The 22,087-nt window shown below is 46.5% G+C and overlaps 2 protein-coding genes across 3 annotated transcripts; both read right to left on the bottom strand.

Annotated features, from left to right (window-relative positions):
• Window positions 1-10,080: 10,080 nt before the first annotated feature.
• On the bottom strand, window positions 10,081-11,533 carry snx10b (sorting nexin 10b; the record flags this gene model as incomplete). The annotated part of the gene is made up of 5 exons (XM_084442057.1): window positions 11,399-11,533; window positions 11,214-11,314; window positions 10,959-11,060; window positions 10,611-10,820; window positions 10,081-10,210 (listed from the first exon to the last, which is right to left on the bottom strand). Exons 1-5 carry the CDS (start codon window positions 11,489-11,491, stop codon window positions 10,081-10,083), a joined length of 636 nt encoding a protein of 211 aa, XP_084298183.1. The 5' UTR covers window positions 11,492-11,533.
• A 1,024-nt stretch (window positions 11,534-12,557) lies between these two features.
• On the bottom strand, window positions 12,558-15,594 carry cbx3b (chromobox homolog 3b). Of its 2 annotated transcripts, none has more exons than XM_084441919.1 (6): window positions 15,457-15,594; window positions 14,832-14,977; window positions 14,539-14,704; window positions 13,962-14,119; window positions 13,624-13,800; window positions 12,558-13,519 (listed from the first exon to the last, which is right to left on the bottom strand). In XM_084441919.1, exons 2-5 carry the CDS (start codon window positions 14,969-14,971, stop codon window positions 13,680-13,682), a joined length of 585 nt encoding a protein of 194 aa, XP_084298045.1. In that variant the 5' UTR covers window positions 14,972-14,977; window positions 15,457-15,594; the 3' UTR covers window positions 12,558-13,519; window positions 13,624-13,679. The 2 variants fall into 2 exon arrangements, with proteins under 2 accessions (XP_084298045.1, XP_084298044.1); XM_084441918.1 differs by having other exon boundaries at window positions 13,620-13,800.
• Between the last annotated feature and the right edge of the window lie 6,493 nt (window positions 15,595-22,087).

Consider the following 22,087-nt stretch of genomic DNA (forward strand, 5'->3'; position numbering starts at 1 on the left):
ATCATAGCAATGACCTCTCTCTCTCTGTCCGCTCTCTCTCCCTATTTTTCATTCTCTCCCTCTTTTCTTTCTTTTCATCACTCCCTTTATCTCCCTCAACCCCTCCCTCTCTCTTCCTCTCTCTCCCTTTTCTCTCTCTCTTTTGTTCTAAAGCTGTCCTCTGTCCTCTGGGTGACATTCAAAGCAAACATAAATCCAGGTCTTTACGGCACAGTGGGAGCACAGCTAATTGGAGATGTAATGAATTACCATAATTAGTTATTGAATATGGAGAGAGCAAAGGCAGGGGTTGCTAAGGTTTTGCTGCTGGCTCAGGAAGGACTATAGAGAGTATGAACCGGATGAAAGGGCTACGTGTCTGCGCTTGGTTGTGTCAAAGGGCTGAGGCAGAAATCACTCCGAGCCACAGCTGGGAAATCTATGGGCCTCGCTGATTTAGGCGATGGCGCTTTGGTTTATGATGGAAACCTGTTATTGGGGTGCTGGCTGTGTTATCGTCTGGTTGGATTTTCACACTGAGCTGTGTGTGTCCGGCATGATACGGAACAAATATTTCTGTGGCAGATTAGGTGGTCCCTTAGCGCCTCAGAAAGCTGGGCTATGGGTTAGACTGCCAAAGGCAAGTAAGGCTAAATATTGCCTCTCTCTTTTATGACGCTCATAAAAGATTTTGTTAATGGATGTCAACTCCACCCTCCTTTCTGCTTTGGATAGCCATGTCTCCAGATATACACGTCCTTTTATTGCAATTTAACACTAAGATATAATGTTTCACAGATAAATGCCACTGTGCCATTAATCTCCAGAGCCTTAAATTTCACTAATGATACCAGAATATCACTAATTAAGTTGCACCCGTGGTAGTTCTACCAGCTACAGTATGAACCTCAAATACATCCCATAACACCGTACATTGTCCTGGATGTTTCTACTGCATTGGATGTACGATCAAATGTTTTTCTTTTGAACACGTTTCTCCAACTCTTCCACATTCCTCCCTTTCCACAGCTTATTCCCATGACCACCCTCCCACTGTGTGCGGTGTGCAAGCACTAACATCTGGATTCCAAGCACTGTAACGCTGTGTTACTGGTTAACTAAGGACCAGGAACTAAATAATTCCAGACTCCATCCGCCAGGCTGGCATTGTAAATAACAATCTGTCCTTAATGGACCTGCCTGGTTAGATAAAGGGTTAAATGAAATGAAATTCCCCCGGACTGATCTGACTACTACAGGTGGAGCCGACACGTCTCTCTAGTGAGGACTTCCTCTCTGGGACCCTTTCGTTCCCCCGGAGCGGAATATTAAGGTGATCTATACACCACTTTGGAGAGTCTTGATAAAACTGGCTGATTGTCCTGCTCCTTTACCAGGTTATTCCACCGTGGATCACTGCCCAGAACCATTGAGAGATTCTGTCGGGAATAAGAGAGGCTTATTTATGTGGCTTATTTCCTCTGGCATTCTGAGGGAAACGTATTACCTCTCCAACTGGCCCTCTGTCAGCATTCCATTAAAGCCCCTCTCCAGGTCTAAACCTTTAAATCTGAGATAGATGCGTCTGAAATGGAAGTCCGTTTTAATTGAGGTCAGCTTCCATAGATGCAACTCATGATGAGGGAGACAAATTGAGAGCATTGGTTCATGACATTGCAGAAGATGCCGAATGTAGGCAACAGCACCATGCGATGATGGTGACAACTGTAAGGTTTTAGACCCGTGATAATGGAGGTGGTGCAGCCATGGTAGACGTGGTTGTCAGCCAGCTCCTGTAGCCTACTTGGGCTGCCATACTGAGGTCATATCCATGGAGGAAATTGGGGGCGTTCTGTCTTGATTCACTGATTCACTTTCTATTACCTCTGCCCGGCGGACCCAACCCTGTGAAATGAGGCAGTCTATTTGCGAAGCAATTCAACACACCGACGCTTAGCAAGATTTTTCCACCGGCTCTCGCTGCTCTGTTTTCTTGTGAGTGGCTTTACGAGCTGCAGACTGGGATGGGTGGTGGGCCAGTAAATTAGCAGCTTCTCTCTCTGCTCCCGGGTCCAGCCGTCGAGGGACCAGACCGGTCGTTCCGCTCGCACCTCTCCCTCACTCGTTATCACTGGCTGCTCTGGCAGCCTGCTAATTGGCTCCTGGGAGGAGCATCAGGGCTGCGGCGTCTTATGGAGCAGCCGTATATCTCGGGAGAGCAGGAAGGGAGACTCGGTGGGGGGGGGAGGAACCTTCGTCTCAGGAGGCTCCGCGGCGTCCAGCTTTCACCCCCGAACACAAGACGCCCCCAAGGCCGCCACGCCTGCCTGCTCTTGTCTCCCCCTCACGCCCCCAGATACAGAACCTCCAGTCAGGTCTGTCAGCGTACCGCGCTGGTCCAGGTATCCACCAGGGATACGCTCCTGCAACAGAGAGGCTCGCCTGGCTGTTCCCCGTCTCTGTTTCGTCGCGTCGCATCGCCCGTCCTGGCCGAGCTGTCAGGCCCCGGAGAGACATGGGCTAACGCGTGTCCCGGAATAAATCAGGTCCATCAAAGTGACAGGTGTTTGTCCACCTGCTATAAACATCTCGCTCGCGCCGCCTCGCCCCTTTTGCCGGCCACTCCGGGATTATTTATTGGGCTCTCTGGGCTTCTCTCTGTGCCGCCTGTCCTGAGGCCCCCCCCCCCGTCGCTGCCTCGCTTCGCTAGTTAGCAGGGAGGAGTGATGACCCCTGGCCACCCGGGTGTCCAGTGATCGGACTGTATTCCCAGGGAGGAAAGGTGCGAGCGGATGCTCTGGCTGAAACTAGACCCACCTCCACCCCTCGCTGCTAAAACCCTCAGGATGGCTGCCAATATGTCAGTCCTTGGCACGCTGATTCTCTCTCTCTCTCTCTCTCTCTCTCTCTCTCTCTACCCCTCGTGGTGAGTGATACCCTTGGTTGTGACACCTCACGTCCAAGCGAGACCCTAGCCAGCTCAATGTCACTCTTCCTGATATAGCAGCTTGACCCCGAGGTGACCCCTGGGTTCACTCCCATTCGCTGTCACTGAGTATTGAAGCACATGCCCATGTTTATACATCCTGTCAAGCTAACCTGGTGATGATTTAAGGAGAAGGCATGTGTGAGAGTGTCCATTGGGGTGCAAGGTCGGCATGTACCGTAGGATCAGCACTGGGAGGGTCAAGGCAGGTGCCTCCTTAGCGAGGCAGTGAGGGTTAGAAATAACCCAGCAGAAGGTTCACTTCCCAAGGCTGTATAGAATATCTGCTAATGAGGAGAAGTGACAGGGACGCTACACTGCTCGCTGGCATGACCGGAGCTCTCTACCAGGGTCTCATAGTATTCCGGCTGGAGGCCAGAGAGAAGACAATACATAAATCAAGGGACCAGACACAAATTAGTGTATATTCGTGCATGCCTACATTCTCCCCACCTTACAAACAACTCCGATAATTGGATTTGCCTCAGGACTTTCAAACCAACTGCCAAACTTCTGCTACTTTGTTGTGCCATGCCATAAGCCATAAGTCCTATATGAATGCACATTTTCTCGGCATATAAAAAAAAAACTTGCCACAGGACAATTAACATTCCATGAATGCTAATCATGTTTGAATTTAGGATACTCATTACATATGTATTACGTGAGAAGCAGGTGGGGTAATTTGAGTAATTTGTGACTAGGTGGAGGCACAGGGATGATGGACGGTGTCTGGAACAGACAATCGGAGCTGGCCAGTGGATCTACTGCAGAGTAAGGAGAATTTAGGCTCATCATAAAAGATTTCTCCTGGCCCCTATTTCACTCCGACACTTTTATGCTTTTTTTATTTTCTACCTCATTGCAGCCGTGAGCTGCCTGCTGATTTACACACACTGGCAGTGAAGCACAGAAGCCTCGAGAGACGGTGCCCTCTACCCCTCCACCCACCCTCTCTCCGTCCCTCCACCCCTCAATCGTTCTCTTCTCACCCCCAACCACCTCTCTCTCTTCTCTCTCTCTCTCTCTCCTCTGGACTGTCCACTCAGAGATTTCTTACTTCCTCGTTGCTCATCTCTAACAAGACGTGAGACTGCTGGGGTTATTATTCACACAGAGACCGTGACAGACGAGTCTCGCTGTTCCACAATGTTGTATATATTTCCTCAGGGCCTCGTGGGCCTCTCTGGATAGAATAGAAGTAAGGAATGGAAGTTTTTATGCCTCCGCCCGGCGCAGCCATGGCCGGATGGCATTACGTTTCCGGGTTGTCCATCCGTCCGTCCCATTCTTGTTAAGGCGATATCTCAAGAAAGGCTTGATGGAATTTCTTCAAATTTGACCAGACTGTCCAGATGGACTCAAGGATGAACTGATTCGATTTTGGTGGTCAAAGGTCAAAGGTCAAGGTCACTGTGACGTCACAAAAGGCATTTTTGGCCTGGTGAACGTGATATCTCAGGAACGGCTTGAGGGAATTTCTTAAAATTTGGCCAGAATGTCCAGTTGGACTCGAGGATTAACTGATTAGATTTTGGTGGTCAAAGGTCAATATCACTTGACTTAAGGTAAAGTTCACAAAACATGTTTAGAGCAACCTGACTTTTGGCGGAGGGATACATCCGCGAAGCAATATTTCTAGTTTGTTATGCTTCGATTATTTATTCCATGAGTTTGTTTTCTTTTTGTAAACATGATTATTTACCTAGTAAGTATCAACGTGTGTGCATGTGTTTGTGTGTGTGTGCTCGTGTGTGTGCGTACGTGTGTGTGTGCTTGTCTACACAGGAAGGCCACCACTAGATGGAGGCCTTTGAGTTACACACACACATGCACACACACACACACACACACACACACACACACACACACACACTCCTGCTATCAGCTGCTGGCTCCAAAGCTTCCTGTCTCTGATTTCACACACCATTTTGTTTCAAGAAGGAAAATTATGACGCAGTGTTCTCACCCTCCGTTCCCCTCAGGCTGTGTGTTCTTTTCAGAGCAGGGTGTAGCGCTCCGATGGCTTCTGATTCCTGTACTCGAGGAGCTGCTGCCTGCCTTGCTACAGTGATCACACTCATTCCCTGTAATTGCTTCATCTGGGTGGGATTATGTCGACAGTGTCCGCCTTGCAAAGATACTGTAGAAATAGCAGGTACAGCCATGCAGAACCAAACCAAGGCAGCCAGCCTGTCGGATTTGATGAATGACAGACAACTTCCAAGTCAGCTAATTTCCATCACTGACAAGTGACTGATAGAGAAAAGTTGCAGCCCTGAGATGGTAGCAGTGTTTGTGTTTTTTTGCAGATTGGAGTGGGTGTTAGGGAAGGACACACATATATACACACACACACACACACAGGTGAGAAATAAGGACAGATGTTATGGCGTCACGTTGTGGAAGCTTCCTTTCTCGGACTGCCTGCTTACAGAATGTGTGGCCATCGGTAAATCATTGTGACATTGTCATGCAATATTGATGATCCATGCTCCTCGTTCAGGTCATGAATAATTCAGCCTGACGTGGTGAATATTGAACACCTTAACATTGCATTCGCACTTCATTTCTATACCTCCTTGAATGGCTTTGAACACACAATCATGGTTTTCACTTGAGTGGTCCTGTAAGGACAACCATTAGTTCTCTCATACACATTTTTTCACATACTGTTCAGTACCATTCCACCTCTATTACAAGCCGGCAGTGGGTATAATGCAGTAGTACCAGGTCTGATTCAAGATTCAAGATCTCTTTATTGCCATGTATATGGTTCACACACACCAGGAATTTCACTGGGGTAAAGGCAAACGCTATTGTAGACGACATAGGACAGGGTGCAGGACAGGACAGTGCAAAAGACATGGCAGTGCAAGCAGTATAACATTCCTGCACGTCCATGGCTGGACCTCCTCTTCTTCGTTGGCTGAGCTCTGTTATCTACTCATCCAGACCACACCGATCTAATATCCCCCAGTCCTGCTGTAGCCTACTCTCCGCTAGCTGCTAATGGATCCCATATAATGCGGTACTTAAAATGCATGAGCGGACTCTGATTTATCTGTTAATTCACCTCCAGCGGAGGAGCGTGTCTCCCGGTGGCTTTATTTGTTTTTTGCCTTTCTGCAGTCTGCTCAGAGTAGGGTTCCACGCCGTTGGATCTCATGCCAGATCTCAAGTTCTGCCCTCCGTACGGCCATTTCCCATCGGTTGGAAATGAATGGACCTTTGCTCACGTGACTCAGTTCTCATGACACAACAGAGGGGATAAGTAGGTAGGTAGCTAGGTTGGTTACTATGTAGCCCTTTTCAGTCCTGTTGTCGCATGCTCGCTCATGCCAGACAACAGTCCTTTGCAGCTCCATTCACTTCGCCGTCAAAATAAATCGGTGTCGGCCTATTTAGGAGAGCCGCTCATATTTACAAGTGTCAGATAAACATGAAACTTCACTTACCTAAGCAAAAGGGTCTATTTAAACAAATGCTGGGTTTTTGAAGCCTCGGCGCTACCATTAAACCATTTAGACGCGTTCTGTCCGAGTGAATTTATTTTTCCGAGGTAGTCTTCTTCTGTGGCGGTGGCGGTCTCTTTGAAGCTTCAATTTAGAGCATCGCCACCACCACAGAAGAAGACTACCTCGGAAAAATAAATTCACTCGGACAGAACGCATCTAAATAAGTTATTTCATGACACTTGTAAATATGAGCGCCTCTCCTAAATAGGCCGACACCGATTTATTTTGACAGCGGAGTGAATGGAGCGGCAAAGGACTGTTGTCTGGCATGAGCGAGCAACAGGACTGAAAAGGGCTAGTTACTATAGGTAGGTAGGTAGGTTACTATGTAAGTAGGCTACTATGTAGGTAAGTAGGTAGGTCGGTCGGTAGGTAGGTCAACAGGCAGGCACTTTATTTTTCAAGCATGTATTATGAGGGAGCAGTGCAGACAGAGGTCCTTTGGCAGCGGAGAGAAGTGCTGACATTGTCAGTAGCAGATGGGCCTCTCCCCATGGAGCCATTCTCCTCTATCACCTTCCACAGCCTCCACGTGTGACAGAAAAACCACGGCTGACCTAGAACAGAGCGAGCTGTGGCCGTCTCGCCGTATTAGCTTTTCCATCTCTCTGTGGGTGTGTGTGTATAATGTCACAACCCGGTGACATACCCCGCAGGGCCCTGAGCGCATGGTGACTTTCCGCTCTCTTGCCCTCTCAGCGGTGAAGCGGCGGTTCCGTCGGAGCTGTTAACCGATCGATCGAAGGCGGTCGGGCGAGTTTAAGCGCGTCCGTCTTGTCTGACAGGCCAGCAGTGTGCAGCAGCTCTGGCTCAGGGTTAAGAGCCATTAGACCAGAGCTACAGACAATTAGAAGAGTCAAAACCCCTGGGCCACTCTGGCTGTAACGTTCAGTCTGCTGGCTTTATTCAGAGTAAAGGAAGGCAGACGGACTGTTACCGTTAAAGAGAGCTGACTGTGGTGAACTGCATCTGATGGATTAATTAAACAAGTCTTACGCATCGATTGCTGTGTTTTAGTGATGTTCTCTAACCCTACTCTGGGGTTAGGAAGAACAGACTACACCCTGGGTCTTACTTCATCATAACAGACAGTTTAAGTGTCCTGATGGTCCTCCACAGTACCACTCAAAACCACACAAGTTATGCATGGATAGTCTCTATAGAAAAGGACAACCTTAAAGGAGTAGTAAAGGGAAAAAGTCATGTGTAATTGGCTCTCGGAGGAGTCACCTCGGTGAGTTTCTTGTCTTTGAAATCGAGAGTTTAACATGTTTTTTTAATGATTTTCCACGGTGCCCACCCACATCCATTGTAGGACCTAAACGGTGGTAGAGCAATTATCAACTTTCTCAAAAAGTGCTAGTTTTGTCAACTTTTTGATCTGAACCACTGTATATGATCATAAGTAGCCTTAAAACAGGGCTAAACACGATTTTTCCCTTTACTACTCCTTTAACACAAATAAAAGAGGAGAGCATACAGAGACTGGGTTCTCTCTCTCTCTGTGTGTGCGTGTGTGTGTGTGCGTGTGTGCGTGTGTGCGCGCCCTCTATTCAAGACTCCAGCCGTGCTGTCTGTGTATAATTGGATTGTTCTGTCATAAGCCAGGGACGAAGCCCTTCTTAATATCAAGCTGTGCCACATGCCGACAGGCTCCGGCAGCTTCATTACCTGTGTGTGTGTTGGTGTGACTGCGGGGTAATGCTAGCAGCATACACACGCTCGCTGACAGAGGGCACACACACACACACACACACACACACAAGACATCTTCTGGAGAGACGTCCTCCTTTTTTCACCCAATTTGGGTGCCCGAGTCTCTCCACTGCACAGAGCAAGTCCCCAGGTGATATCACCTGTCCGTCACGCCACTGTGAGCCTTTTGTCTCTCCTCGTTCTGAATGTATAATGAACATCCTGCCCACCCGAGAGATGTGCTAATCTAATTAGCTGTACAGATATGACACCCTCACATCATTCTGCTTATTGGCCATTACCTCTGCATAAGCATAGTGCTCCTCTCTGTGGAAACACAGGCACCCACACACACACACACACACACACACACACACACACACGCACAAACAAGAAAAATCCAAACCACACTGCATCATATGCATCAATGTTAACAATAGGTGTGTAGAGCTGAGCTTCGGTTCCACATTGTCTTGTCCTTGCACGCAGGGACTGTCAGCCTGGTCAGGTAGGTGGTCACATGACAACAGTGTGTGTGTGTGTGTGTGTGTGTGCGCGCGTGTGTGTGCGCGTGCGTGCGTGCGTGCGCTATGTGTGTGTTAGAAACAGAGACAGAGAGAAGAGAGAGAGTCTTGTCCGTGTTGGGGGAGTGGGGGTAGCCTGTCAGTGCAGCTGGCAGATTGGTCAGCAGGGGGCAGTACAGGCTGTCTACCTGGGAGCCATCTCAGACAGGAGCAGGTCGGCGAGGGATCCTGCAGGACCTCCCGCCTCTCTGCTGACAGGGGGCCGGTTGCACGCTACTGGCGGACTCCTCCGAGAGCCAATTACACATGACTTACAGTTAACCACGCCGTGGCAGGTGGGTGACAAGGCTCTTAGAGACCGCGGTGCATGGGAAGACGAGGGGTCAGGCGCAGCTGATGCGGAGCTGATGTTTGACTGTGGCAGGGCTGCCAAGTTTGACCAAAAGTTTGGAGAGAGACCCCCCCCCCCCCGGAATGGCTGTCTCTCACCCCGCTAGGTAGATTGGAGTTGCGTTCTTTGGACACAAGGACAACTGGGACGCTAGAATAGCGTTCCTGCAATTAGGCTAATTTCACAGTAAGGGTCCCATGAACATTGAGCTGCTAGTATTTAGGGGTTGGTCATTTCTCCGCGTGAGAATTGTGAAGTGGGCGTGTGAGTGTGAGAATAGGCTGAAATGCGTGGGAGAAACTTGGCAGCCCTGTGGGATGAAACTACCGGGGTGGGGGATGAGTAGCGCCGTTCACTCACTCTCCAACAAGCACATCTTACCTGTAACATGGCATAGTGAAAACACAACACACCGCTAGGAAGACAACAAAGAGAGAACTGAGAATACTGCTTTATACCGTAGCTTGGAGTTCTTAATGAGACAGCTTTCTGTCTGATTTATATTGAAGCCTTACATTAGTAACTATTAAAATCTATCTGAGTTACTGGAAAATCAATTGAGCATTTTTTTGAGCGAGCTGTACTTGGTCAAACCTATTATTGATATATCATATAAATACTGTTATTATTACCCTTCCATATATGAGCTGGAGTGGGAGCATGTTTCACTATGAGTAGCACAAGGCTTTGATGGGTTTTAGATGTAGCAATACTGCCCTCTGCTGGGCAGATTCAAACAACCCATGTGAATGCCATGGGTTACACACAAGAATAGACATCAACAGATTGTAAACAAGTGACTGACTTTATTTACACGTAGTACGTTCACATAGTTTTCTTTTTGAAGTTGGTACTATTTACATATTTCAGATATTCCCATTTTAAACTACATACAACAAATATATTCATTTCGTAAGTAGTCTAGCATGTGAAAAAGTGCTTTCAAGATCCCATAGAGAGAAATGCAGATTTGTGTGTAGGAGCGTATTATGATTGTGGAAGATGTTCTGATGGAGGGTGGGAGAAGTGGATGAGCGTCTGCTCCTGGTCAGGTTTGCGGGCAGCAGTGCTCTCTGAGGTCTCTGGACTGATGGGCTCCGCGTCCAGAAAGACAGGGCTTTAGAATAGAGAGGTTAGACAGGTTAGAAGCTGAGTTATTAGGCTATACAATATTGAAGAAAGAGGTTTCCAGATATTAGCATTTTAATCTAATGTTTGTATAGACCATTTCAATGGATTTTTTTTGGTCACTCGGGTCAACTGGTCCAAACAAAATTCTTGTTTTGACTATGACTTACCATTTCATGGAATGTTCATATTCAAAACAGGAAGTTTGTTTGGACCAGTTGCTCCGGTAAATGAAAATCCCATTGAAATGGTCTATTTCAAGCATTTAAATCATTTTCAACTCTTTCCAGTCAAATGTGAGGCTTGCTTCGTGTTATGTCATGGTGTAACATGATATGGGAAGATCTTAAAAAGTCAACGCAGAGAGGACGAGGTCCTGAGAGGCCAACCTGTCACAGTCAGAGTGAGGGGAGGAGGCCTTGCGCAGGTCCTCCTCGGAGTGGAAACGTCGCAGGGCGAAGCCCAAGTGCTGCACGGTCTGGGCCGCTGTGTAGCGGGTCCTGCCCGAGGCACAGGCCTCGATCTGGGCCACGTTCAGCTCCGACTGCAGGAAGAGGTGCAGACAGCTGTCGGACAGCAGCAGAGAGCTCTGGATGATCCTGGGACGCGGGGGGGCGAATGAGCAGATGTGAAACTCCTGAGACTAACCCCAACCTCAGTCACATGACAGGGGATGCACAATAGGTGTACAGTAAGTGGATAGTGTTCTACTGTAAGGTTATGAAAGGGACACTCACTGTTCCAGAAACGTTTGCAGCCCCTTCATCCTCTCCGCGATCTGCTGGGCATTGTTCAGGCTGAAGAAGGGGTTCTTCGGGGGGAGCTCAGGTAGCTTAACCCTGTACGCCAAGATGAAACACATCCTTTGAAAATCACTGGCATACTTGACACTTGGATGTAAGTGAAAGCAGATATGCGTACAGTTTGTGGGTTTCTGAGGGCAGTGACCAGTTCACAGCATGTACAATAGTCTCTATACAAACTGTACATACATGAGCATTGAGTTTTCCTGCAGCTTCTGCCTGAGCCATACAAACTCACTGTATCTTCTCCTCACACACGAGATCTTCCTGGTGAAGCTGACACTGTTGGTCTAAGGAGAGATTCAAGTGATTACATTGGGAACCTTCATTTGTAACAACAAGGCACCAGCGACATTTATCGGCAGAATACTTACATGTACGCAAACTTCATAGTCTATGTAGGCATGCCAGAAGTCATTCTTTTGTATCCGTGGATCCCGAACCCAGACATTGGCCGACTGCTGCATTGGATGAGAGACTGAGCAGCACTGCAATGCTGAGAAAGAACAGTCTGAAGTAAACAGGGATGTTTTTCAGCAGCAAATATAGGAAGCGTGATCGATGACTCATTCAAACTCGTAGCAGAAAAACCCCTCCTTTACAGAATAGGAGAAACAGAAGTGCCTTACGGTACATTTGATGAGGAACCCAGGATTATAGGGAAAACACTGAGGTACAGTCTAATGTACAGTGTTGGCTTGAATTCACACATACACAAATAACAACAGAACAAATACAATATACAATAATATGAATTAAAAAGTTACAGGTCGAAGTATACATGTCAAGAGCCATGGATTGAAACTCTGTGACTGAAGGAAGTACCTCAAATAGAAGTGGCACCCAGGATTGTAGCTTCAGTCCAAAAAGACCATGCGGTACTGGGTTGACAGGAGTGTTACCTGGTTCACGAGGTTGGTCAGGTGGGGAGCGTTTAAATCAATACTTTCATTTCAGGACTGTTGCACAATATGGCTTCCACTGTTCTGTTTGGGTTCTTAGAAGACAAAAAAAGAGTCCAAAGGTATCAGTATCAGGGTATGGGACTTATCATTTGGAACACTTCTTCTTCAATAAAAACCTGCTATAAAACACTTTTTTATAGTGCAGCCATGTCCGGGGATACAACTGTTATGTTTTGGCAAGTTGCGGTAACCTGGGTGTAACAATAACTGTAAATGTCCAGGATCCTTTCACTGTTACAGAGCACATCATGTAGGAGAGCAGGACGCACCAGGCCTTTGGTCTACTGTAATGAAAAATGCTGAATCATTAGCAGGGATGTTTGCTAACTTTCCCATCACATCATACAGCTCTATTCCCCTGTATATGACACATGCTAGGTCAGAGTGCCCCTTGTTCTATGACATCTATGGTAGCAGAGTAAGACCTTATGGTATAGTTTAAATTTAGCTTAATGCGTTAACTTACATTGAATATTTTGAGTAAAGATTAATGTGAGTCAAAGATACCAGAGGAACCCAGGATAGTTTTTTTTATTCATAGATGTTTATTCACAGATCCATGGTCAAAAGTAACAAAGTAGTCAGAGAGAGTCATGGTTTCCACTGACTGTCCAATAACATTCCACTCCTGGGTGATATGATAGATCAGTAGTGTCAGTCACAAATTTCAGGCAGGCCTGAATCACTAATGTCAGATTCTACTCCCGATAACAGGGCAGTCTTTCATCTAAAGTGCTATAAAACATGAACTACTCACACAGTAAATATATAATGTGAAATGCAGTTAACTTAAGTTCAGAAATGTTTTGCCCCGCTGAACATTCAAGGAAAAATAATACAATTGACTAGTTAACATGTTGTATTATATTGCTATTGCCATTGACAATGACAGAAGAATGCACAGATTTGGAAACGATTTGGTTCGGAGATGATTAAAAAAAAAGAAAAATAGTGACAAGGTTGTGTTCCAATATTCTTCATCAACCACTAAGGAAATCTTCATAACATCATACAGTATTTAATGACACACAGATATAACAGATTTGGTTATACGCACAGCACAAACTTTAAACAACACGTTACTACACTTGTTAGTAAATATGAATCAGTGTTAGATTTCACATAACATTACAGTTGATTGTACCCAACTGGGTTCATGGACTGGAGGTATCACTTTCGGTGGACAGTAGTAGTCATCTATTCAGTCTATTCTTAGACAAGCTGCGAACCCTACTTTACACAACCACAGTTAACCCCTTGGAGGATGAGCTGAAGTGCTCGAAGGCAGTAATACTGTAGGTGCATTTCAAATCTACCACATCCACGTATTGCAGGCAACAGTAGCTAAGCCAGAACAACGGAAAACATGTCCACAGTGATTTGAGTCTGCTACATGAGGGCACAAAAAAGATACTGAGGGTTAGTTTGAACACCATTCGTTGAGTATTCCACAAAGGCACGACGACCTCGTCAACCACCACAGGAAGCGTTACAGATCCAGCCCACCTTTGCACCTGCCAGAATGTGTTTCTACCTGTACAGTGGGGTGTAATTTCACACAGTGTGCCTTTAATGTCAGCTCAAGGAGGACAGTCGATGGAGGGTAAACTAAGCCTAAGAGCTACAGTACCTACCGCTGTTTGCCAGTTCACCTCCACGCTCCTGTACGCACGGTCCCGGCACACGCCCCTCACTGCTCGTCCTCGCCACAGTGCCAGGTCAGCTTCTGCTCATAGAACTTGATGACCACCTGGGGACACCTGGCGCTGGCCTCGCGAGCCGACAACAGGGCCACCTCGCCGGAGTTCTTCCTGTTGTCCCACACGCAAACAGAAGAGGCAACCGACAAAACCATGACCTACCGCACAATATGCCTTTCAACACACTGCAATTCAGTTTCATGGCGCAACACTCTCTCAGACGATGACATCTACGACTGGTCAGCCAAGGAGAAAAGAGAAGGGTTGGTTACCATTTGACTAGGAACATGAGTTCTCCATGTCTGTCTGTGGAGCCGATGATGCACTCGGGTTCCGGCTGACCGGAGAAGCTGGTGGGACCGTCTGACTGCTGTTCACCAGGCTGCTGGGTCTCACTCTCTCTGCTGTCTCTCTGCCCACCGTAGGCCTGCTGCTGAGACAACACCGCCAGTATAGGACAGCCAACATGTTGAGTCATGTCATGTCAATTTTAACATTTGTTAAAAAATAGAACAGTGCAGCACCACTAGTATGGTGACAAAACTGCAATGACCTTTGATCAAGTGTGAAGGGAGGCACACAGTGAACCAATTAAAAAAAAAAAAAAACATGTCTGATAACCTTTTTAATACTCTTGGTTACTTGTTGTAGAAGCAGCTCAGCAGATGACATGGAAACATTTACCAGTCTGACAACACAGTGACACAAAAGGAAGGTTGGAGAACCATGTCTGGAATAGGACTGTTTCTTTACACCACCACATTAGTCTGAGACTTGTTTATTTTCCAGACTACTGTGCGTCTGTCTGATATATTTCTGTGGCGTATCGATCACGGCGGACACACTCACAATCTCAGTCTCCTGCTCTACCGACTCGTCTTTCGGGATAATCTCCGGCTCCAGAGGTTGTATGTCCTCTTCCTGGTTCTCTCCAGCCAAGTGGAGGTTTTTAAGAAACTCCTGGATGAGTTCAGGGCAGTCCAAATTGTCTTCCGGTTCCCAAGTATTATCAGCACTGAAAAGAGAGTCAGAGAAGCATGCGGTGTCCTGAATCTGGCCAGTGCTATGTAGACATAGTGACTGTACCAATAAAACTTTAATTCCTGTCTGTTATAGGCCTGCTCTCAAAATGTTTCACTTACTCAGTGAAGCCTTTCCACTTGAGGAAGTACTCCACCCTTCCATCAGACACCCTCCGGAGGATTATCTTCTCCACCACAAACTCCTGGACGACTGTAGTCTCCTCAGTCTTCCTCTGCTTTACATTCTGTTTCTTTCTCATTCTAACCTGTTTAAGAAACACATATCGTATCATTTAGGTTATCAAATTGAAGAATTTAAATATATATATTCTGTATAAAATAAAGTTAGCACGGGACATGTTATTGCATAGTTTTAATAATAGTAATTCCATAAATGACAACTAGATAATTTGATTTATTACACATTCAATGTAACGAGGGATCAAACAGTGATAGCACGCACATCTAATAACTGTCTACAATTAAGAGGCTCCCGTCCCGAGCAGGCTAGTGTAGAAGGCTACCTCCACCTGCTGTTCGACTGGACCCAAAACGAACAAAGGTAAGTTACCTCTGTACTACACAAAACAAAATTTTAAACCGTGAAATTGCAGATCCCTTGTAGAATACTTGCAGAGGAATAAAAGCCCGAGCTAGACTACTGTGCAGAATAAGATCATATTCATGCTTGATTGAAGCTCTAATGCTGAGAGCAATGACGACGACGCTACTTATTAGCACGTACACTTTCAATGGTCAGTTTCTCTCTCCAGAAGCTGCGGTAGTTGGTGTACAACCAACGTAATTATTGCCAAAAACTAAAATACGTCTCTGCAACAATGGTTGTATCACCTCAAAATAAACTTTTCATGAATGAGAGATAACAAAGATGGCCGTGGGTGCTCGGAGGAAGTGGTTGCCAAGGGAAAAGGTCATGCCAGGAAAACAGGGGAGGAGACGAGCGGGCGCGTTGGCCAATCACAGAGTGACCCGCTGGATGGAGCTGGAGACGAGCGGGCGCGTTGGCCAATCACAGAGCGATCCGCTGGATGGAGCTGGAGACGAGCGGGCGCGTTGGCCAATCACAGAGCGATCCGCTGCATGGAGCTGGAGGAGCAGGGACATAGGCTTATTTCTCCCATGTGGTTCAGACCAGTCAGGAAAATAGAACCGTGTTAAACAGTAGCCTATAATCAATACGAGTGCCTTTTATTCGACGAAAATATATATAACAGTGTAAAATACATGTGTATATGCAATGATTTTGTATTGCATTTGCACTGTCATGTTTTTGTAATGTCCTGTTATGCACCCTGTCCTATGTTGTCTTCATCAGCGTATGCCATTACCCTATTCAATTCTAGTAAGCCGTGACGGCTACACGGATCTTGAATAATACACAGTACAATATTTAAAGTAGGCTAATATCAACAATGAATCTATAATTATTATTTTTATTATTAGTAGGTTGCTGTTATTATATTCTCATTACATTAGTATTATCTTTAGTGTTGTCATTATCATTACTATATTATGATTATAATGATGATGAATATTATTACTAGGCCATAATAACAATAATACCAATAACAACAATAATAATAACAACAACAATAATATATCAAATTATAGTAATTAAAATATATAAATATTAAAAAACAATAACAATAATGACAGTAATAATCATAATAATCATAATATCGGTAGCGTATTGTTATTATCAGTACACTAGAGCAAATAGTGAAAAATACTCTTTGGGATCTTTACTCCAAGACCTCCAAAGTTGTACTGAAGCTGTTCTCTGAGCGAGACCTCTGGGAGCTTTGATTGACAGTTTCCCTTTAACCAATCACAAGCGAGGCACATACGGATTGGTCAGGAGGTATTGATTCAGCTACCACTACACCACTGACTAGTCTCCTCCTTGGTCCTCCTCCTCGGGTGAGTTCAATCTGTATAACTTTATTCCACTAGGGGGCGCTGCTTTTCCAACCACTAGAAAGGATTTGCAAGCAGGTCCTCTCATTTAAATCAAGGTGCAGTACTCACATGTATTCAATCTTTGGTAGTTCATGTGGCATTATACGTTTTCACCCCTCCAGGAGCCAAGAGAACACGACTCAACACCACAGAGAGAGAGGGCACTGTATACAGGCCCATGGCTGAAGAAGAGCATGTCCCCCTGCTACTGTATTACTCAGGAAATTGCTTACAGTTAATGTCTACAGTATCATGTCCCAGCCCTCTCCGAGAACACACACCTTTATACTGTACACCTGAGATTCCCTGGGGGTGTGATTAAAGGGAGTTCCTGCTGGCAGTCAAACTGTTCGGAAGATTAATGTGGAGTTTCTTCTCTAAACCCCACAGCCCCATTGATCATCTCCCAGGGGACTGGAGAGCGCTCAGATTGATAATCAATGCTAGTAGGTTATTTAGATCAGCTACACTCTTCAGGTCCCCTGCAGCATCACCAGCTTACATACAGTAAGTACTCCTAGCAGGATAGTCTACATGCTGCAAGATTTGGTTCATGATTTATAAAGCTAAGACAGTAGAGAAGTTGTACTTTTTTGATTAATTATTAATGTTATGTTGACTACACTGTTTTCTGTGTTGCAACCAGTACATCTCATATAGGGTACTGCAAATAGATGGCCTTTGATACTGAGACTAGACTAGATTTTCTTTTCTAGAATATTGGGAATAATGCGTGTGGATGGATGTGGATGTTTGATGATGTTGTTGGGGTTGGCAGTTTGTTGTTAAATTCTCTACATCGTTTGAGAGCGAACTACTCTGTGGCTCAATTAGTGTGAAGATTGTGCCCCGTTCACTGGAACCAGGCAGAGATATCCTCAGGGTGAAACGGAGACTTCAGAGGAATATAGACACAGTAGATGAAAGATACATCGCGCAGATGCGCTGGGATGCATCATCAGTGATGGAACCTGGGGCCGCTGGGTGTGTTGGATCTTTCAACATCAGACTCCCTCACCCAGGCGACCCAGCTGGGTTTGATCAGACCCCCAGGTTGCGTCCTGGTAGCGTTCGCCCACGGATCTGCCCTCTTGATCCAAAGCCACCTAGTGGCTTCGTCTGCAGCTTCGGTAACGGATCAGATGGCCTTAATCTTAGTCTCCCTGGTGATGCCCAGTAGTGAAAACACTTTGCATTGTGAACGCCATGCAAATCCTTGGCAGCCCACCTCCACAAGCTGAAAGCGAGTTCGCCATCCTTGCCTTCTGCACTCTTCTACGAGCTTCAGGCACTTGGTGCACTTCCTCCCGTTGGCCTCGTCCATATGTTCTTCCCATGGCACTGTGAGTTCCAGCATTATTAGTTGCTTAGTGGAATCTAAAACAATGATTATGTCTGGTTGAAGCCAGGTTGATGTTATCCGAGCTGGGAACTTTAGCTGCTTGCCCAGGTCCAGGTCGGTGGCAGTGGTGAGGAGGCCAGACTTTGCCTTAGTTTGTCGGTGTATCGTGTCTCCGGCTCTGAGGAACATGATGGTCTTTGGCTGGTGGTGACCTTTGCAGGTGTTAATGGCCATGGCTACACTCTCGGTGACTGCCTTCAGCACTTAGTCATGGCGCCAGCAATTGCGCCCATCTCCAAGGGCTTTTGGGTAGCTGCTAAGGAGATGTTCCAAAGATGGCAGGTAGGTGTCTCACTCTTGCCCCAGATATGGAGTTTGTTGGACTTGGTAGGACATTGTAGACTGCTTGGAGTAGGAATCTGATGCAAAGGAAGTCTGCTTGCCAGATGTTGGACCAGGTGATCTTTCGTTCCAGTGCACTTTCCCATCTAGTCCATGCTCCTTGTTGTCCCATCCCTACCACCCTGCTGGCTCGTATCTCCTCACACTTCCTTCTGAATGAGATGTTGCAGCTCTTTGCCCCGGACGTTGTTGACAGTGGTCGCTGGGAAGTAGCCTATACCTGCACGCCCTATTGCTACGGATCCCACCAGTGCCTTCTGCCTCAGCCGTGACTCAGACACCTCCAGAGATTTCCCTGTGCTCCATTTCCTGCCTGTTCGAATCTGGATGCCAGCAAACCAAGCTCTTCTATCCAGTATGGGAAACCACAATATTACATTTGTAATGTCACTTTTCCAGTGTTTCTGTTTTCCAAGCTCAGAACATGAAGTGAGTGCCCTGTGTGGGCTCACTGCCCTGTGTGTGTTTACTGCCCTGTGTGGGTTCACTGCTGTGTGTGTGCGTGTGTGCGCGTGTGTGCTAGTGTGTTCACTGCCCTGTGACCCTCTGTTGCCCTCTAACCCCTGATCCTGGACTGTTGGGGCTTTTATAACAGTTGCCGTAGTAACTGGTCTCCTCATAGGACTGTGTTGTTGTTGGAGGTGCTGGAATGCCAGTAAGGAATGAACGCCTGTCACTGCACTACATGGCCCATACTAGCTCTGTTACATCAAGGGAACATGGTAAGAGCAGTGAAGGTGGTAATCCAGCAGTTCAACAGTTATTAACATGATCATATCACAGTGGGAAAAAAAGTATTTGCTTTCAAGAAAGTTATGGGGATTGAACCAGAGTCCGAACAGAGGCCTGATAATGGTAGACAGATGTTAATGAAAGAACAGCCACAGTGTTCAAGGTGAAATCATAAGCAATTTTGCACGCTTTTATCCCTTAAATCTGATCAAGCCCTGTGTGGAAAAGCACATTCCTCAGGCCAATCATGGATGTGTGCCTCTGGGCCTTGTGAGCCCCAGAGCCCAGGTGGCTCGTCCCCGCTGCGCAACACTCCCTGGAACAGCCCGGGGGAAGAGTGGTGGTCTGTGTGGCTGTGGGGGCCGGGCTTGACTTGGCCCTTTTCACACCCGGGCTCCTCAGTGTAAACCCCCCCCCCCCCCGGCGTTCCTCCACCATCACTCCACTGCTCTCAGATTACAGCTAGACGTGGGGCGACCGAGTCAGGCCTGTTACTCTTCTACAGCGGGAACTCTTCAAGACTGAGCTTTGTTTTAGGGGGAGTGTTAAATTCTTTCACAATTTATGAAACGGATTATTCTCTTCAGGGTTGATACAGGGGTTGATGGTGGGTAGGAGGGGTTGATTTCTATCACCTTATTAAGCTTTTGGTTTATTGCGTTTTAATTGTCCTCGGGTTCTGAGGGACGTTTTCTACTCTTCCTCGGCTGCAGAGTGATGCAGTGAGTTTCAAAGGAAAGGTTTGATGTGATGCAGGGTGACAGAAAGCCGACACTGTAATTCCACCCATCTGACTTATCAAATGATCTTTATGTATGTCAGATTTTTACACACACACACACACACACACACACACACATCTGGGTCAAGAATGGAGCGGTACCAACACTAAGATGCTCTGCTGTCACCTCCTCGCTCTCTGCTCCTTGATCAACTCCGCACGCTGTCTCAGTATCCTATTCACTCATAGTCACACACTGAATCAATATAGGGCTGCCGTGATGATCACCGTTAAAGATATAGGCTACACTTTCTCAGGTGCAGTTAAAAGGAAATTGACATTTCACAGAGAGGAGGAGAGGAGGAGAGTTCGTAGACCACCTGGGTTTGCTTCCAGTAATCTATCCAGTTTCACTACACTCAGAGTTGCCCTCAGCAACATTCTCTGTGGTTATTCTATACCTGACTCTGGCCTGGGAGGTACTCCAGGTCTCTGGTGTTACATATGACCTGATGTGGGAGGAATGCATCTGCTCAGTATTGGTTCCAGTTTAAGCTTAAGACTAAGGCTTCTCTGAAGATGTTTTCCAAGAGAACTTCATGTTCCATTCTGTTCACTTTCTGTGCCAAAGTCAGTTTTTAACATTGAGATTAAATTGGGATAGAATTATTTTACACCTAAAAGTATGGCTTAAAGGGGTTATTGGGAAGGAAGATTTGAATGGGGTTTGGGTGGGTGGGGGGGTTCATTCTGTTTTTCATCCTGCTTTCTAACTTTGTTGTTGCTAAGGACTAGGATGTTCAAAGGAGAGGATGATAAATAAATCTTGTGAAGTAAATACAGGGAACAGCCAGCACATCAAAATGTAATGAAAAATGTTCATAGCTAGAGCCTTTGGGGAGGACTGCAGAACTGGACCCGATGTGCTAGTCAGACTATGGTGGTGGCAGAGTTCCCAGAACCAACAGGTGGGGATTTTACCCCAGATGCCTCTTGGCTGATGGGTAGTTTCCGCTACGCAACGTGAGGCCCGGCGGATCCTGTGACAGTTTGATTGACAGGTGAATGACACCAATGCGAACCAACCCTCTTTCCTCCCGGGCCTAATGCAGCTCCGAGTGAATGGAGTGAGAATGGGGGCGAAAAACGTCTCTTTGAACCTGAAAAGAATATTTTTTCCCTCTGCTTCTCCCTTTCTCTCGCTCTTTCTGTGTGCCAGTTCTCCTGCTCTTTGCCCGCCTCCCTCTCTTTCTCTGCACAAGTTTTATCCCGCGGGGTTCGGGAGGCTGGTGGGGCTAGTTGACTCGGGGCGTGAGGCAGAGAAGAACCCGGGGCACGTTAAATGCAGCCCTTTCAGAGACGGGGTGTGTGTGTGTGTGTGTGTGTGTGTGTGGGAAGCGGGGGGTCTGTAGGCTCATAGGCCCTGTATTGTTTGGAGCTGTCAGACAGGCTGGCAGGGGGCAAGGTGGAGAGAGAAAGAGAGAGGGAGAGAGAGAGTGTGTCTAAAATCAGTGCTAGTAAGTTTCCCTGCATGGCTGTATCCTGCAGGGTGTCTGGTTGTCTCAGCGCAGCTCCTTCAACAATATATCGAAAGAGAAGAAAAAAAAAAGAAGAAAATATGAGAATGATAATAGAATAATATTATGGGCAAACAGAATGGCCACGATACGTGGTATCATTTTAAACATGGAACAGTATGATTGGCTCTAAAAAGTAGGACCCGTCTACTTTGGGAGGCCCTGGCGTTTCTGGATGGGTTAGTTCCACACAGTCATGATGATCCATGCCGTCGGTCTGCCAAGAGGGTGTTTTCTTTGTGATGACCTGCCTTAGTGCCACACCCACCTCCATCTTGGCCTCTCACTATCAAGTGTTCCCTTTCAGAAATGCAATCACCATCCAAAAGAAATGAGCACTCCTTTGACCTGCTTAATGAGAAGGGAGAGAGAGAGTGACAGCGAGCGAGAGAGAGGGAGGGTCATATCGTGTTTTAGCATGCTCTGGAAAATATCAAATCAAACTTTATTTGTATAGTGCATTTCATACACAGAGGCAACACAATGCGCTTTACAGAGAGGCAGTGAGGGGATGGACACAGGTCCTACCCCTACATATTTCAAGAGAGAAGCAAAAAAAACAGTTCACCCAGGGGCCGAAAAAGTGAGCTGTATCATTCTTCCCTGACCTATAACAAAAAAT

This window comes from Borostomias antarcticus (genome assembly GCF_949987555.1).
Source record: "Borostomias antarcticus genome assembly, chromosome: 8".
Taxonomy (NCBI): Eukaryota; Metazoa; Chordata; class Actinopteri; order Stomiiformes; family Stomiidae; genus Borostomias; species Borostomias antarcticus.

Coding starts and splice junctions, on each gene's coding strand:
- cbx3b (XM_084441919.1), bottom strand. CDS start 14,971: ATGAGAAAGAAACAGAATGTAAAGCAGAGGAAGACTGAGGAGACTACA. Junction 14,120..14,538: donor TAGAGCAGGAGACTGAGATT/GTGAGTGTGTCC, acceptor TTGTCTCAGCAG/CAGGCCTACGGTGGGCAGAG. Junction 13,801..13,961: donor CTCATGTTCCTAGTCAAATG/GTAACCAACCCT, acceptor GTGGGACAACAG/GAAGAACTCCGGCGAGGTGG.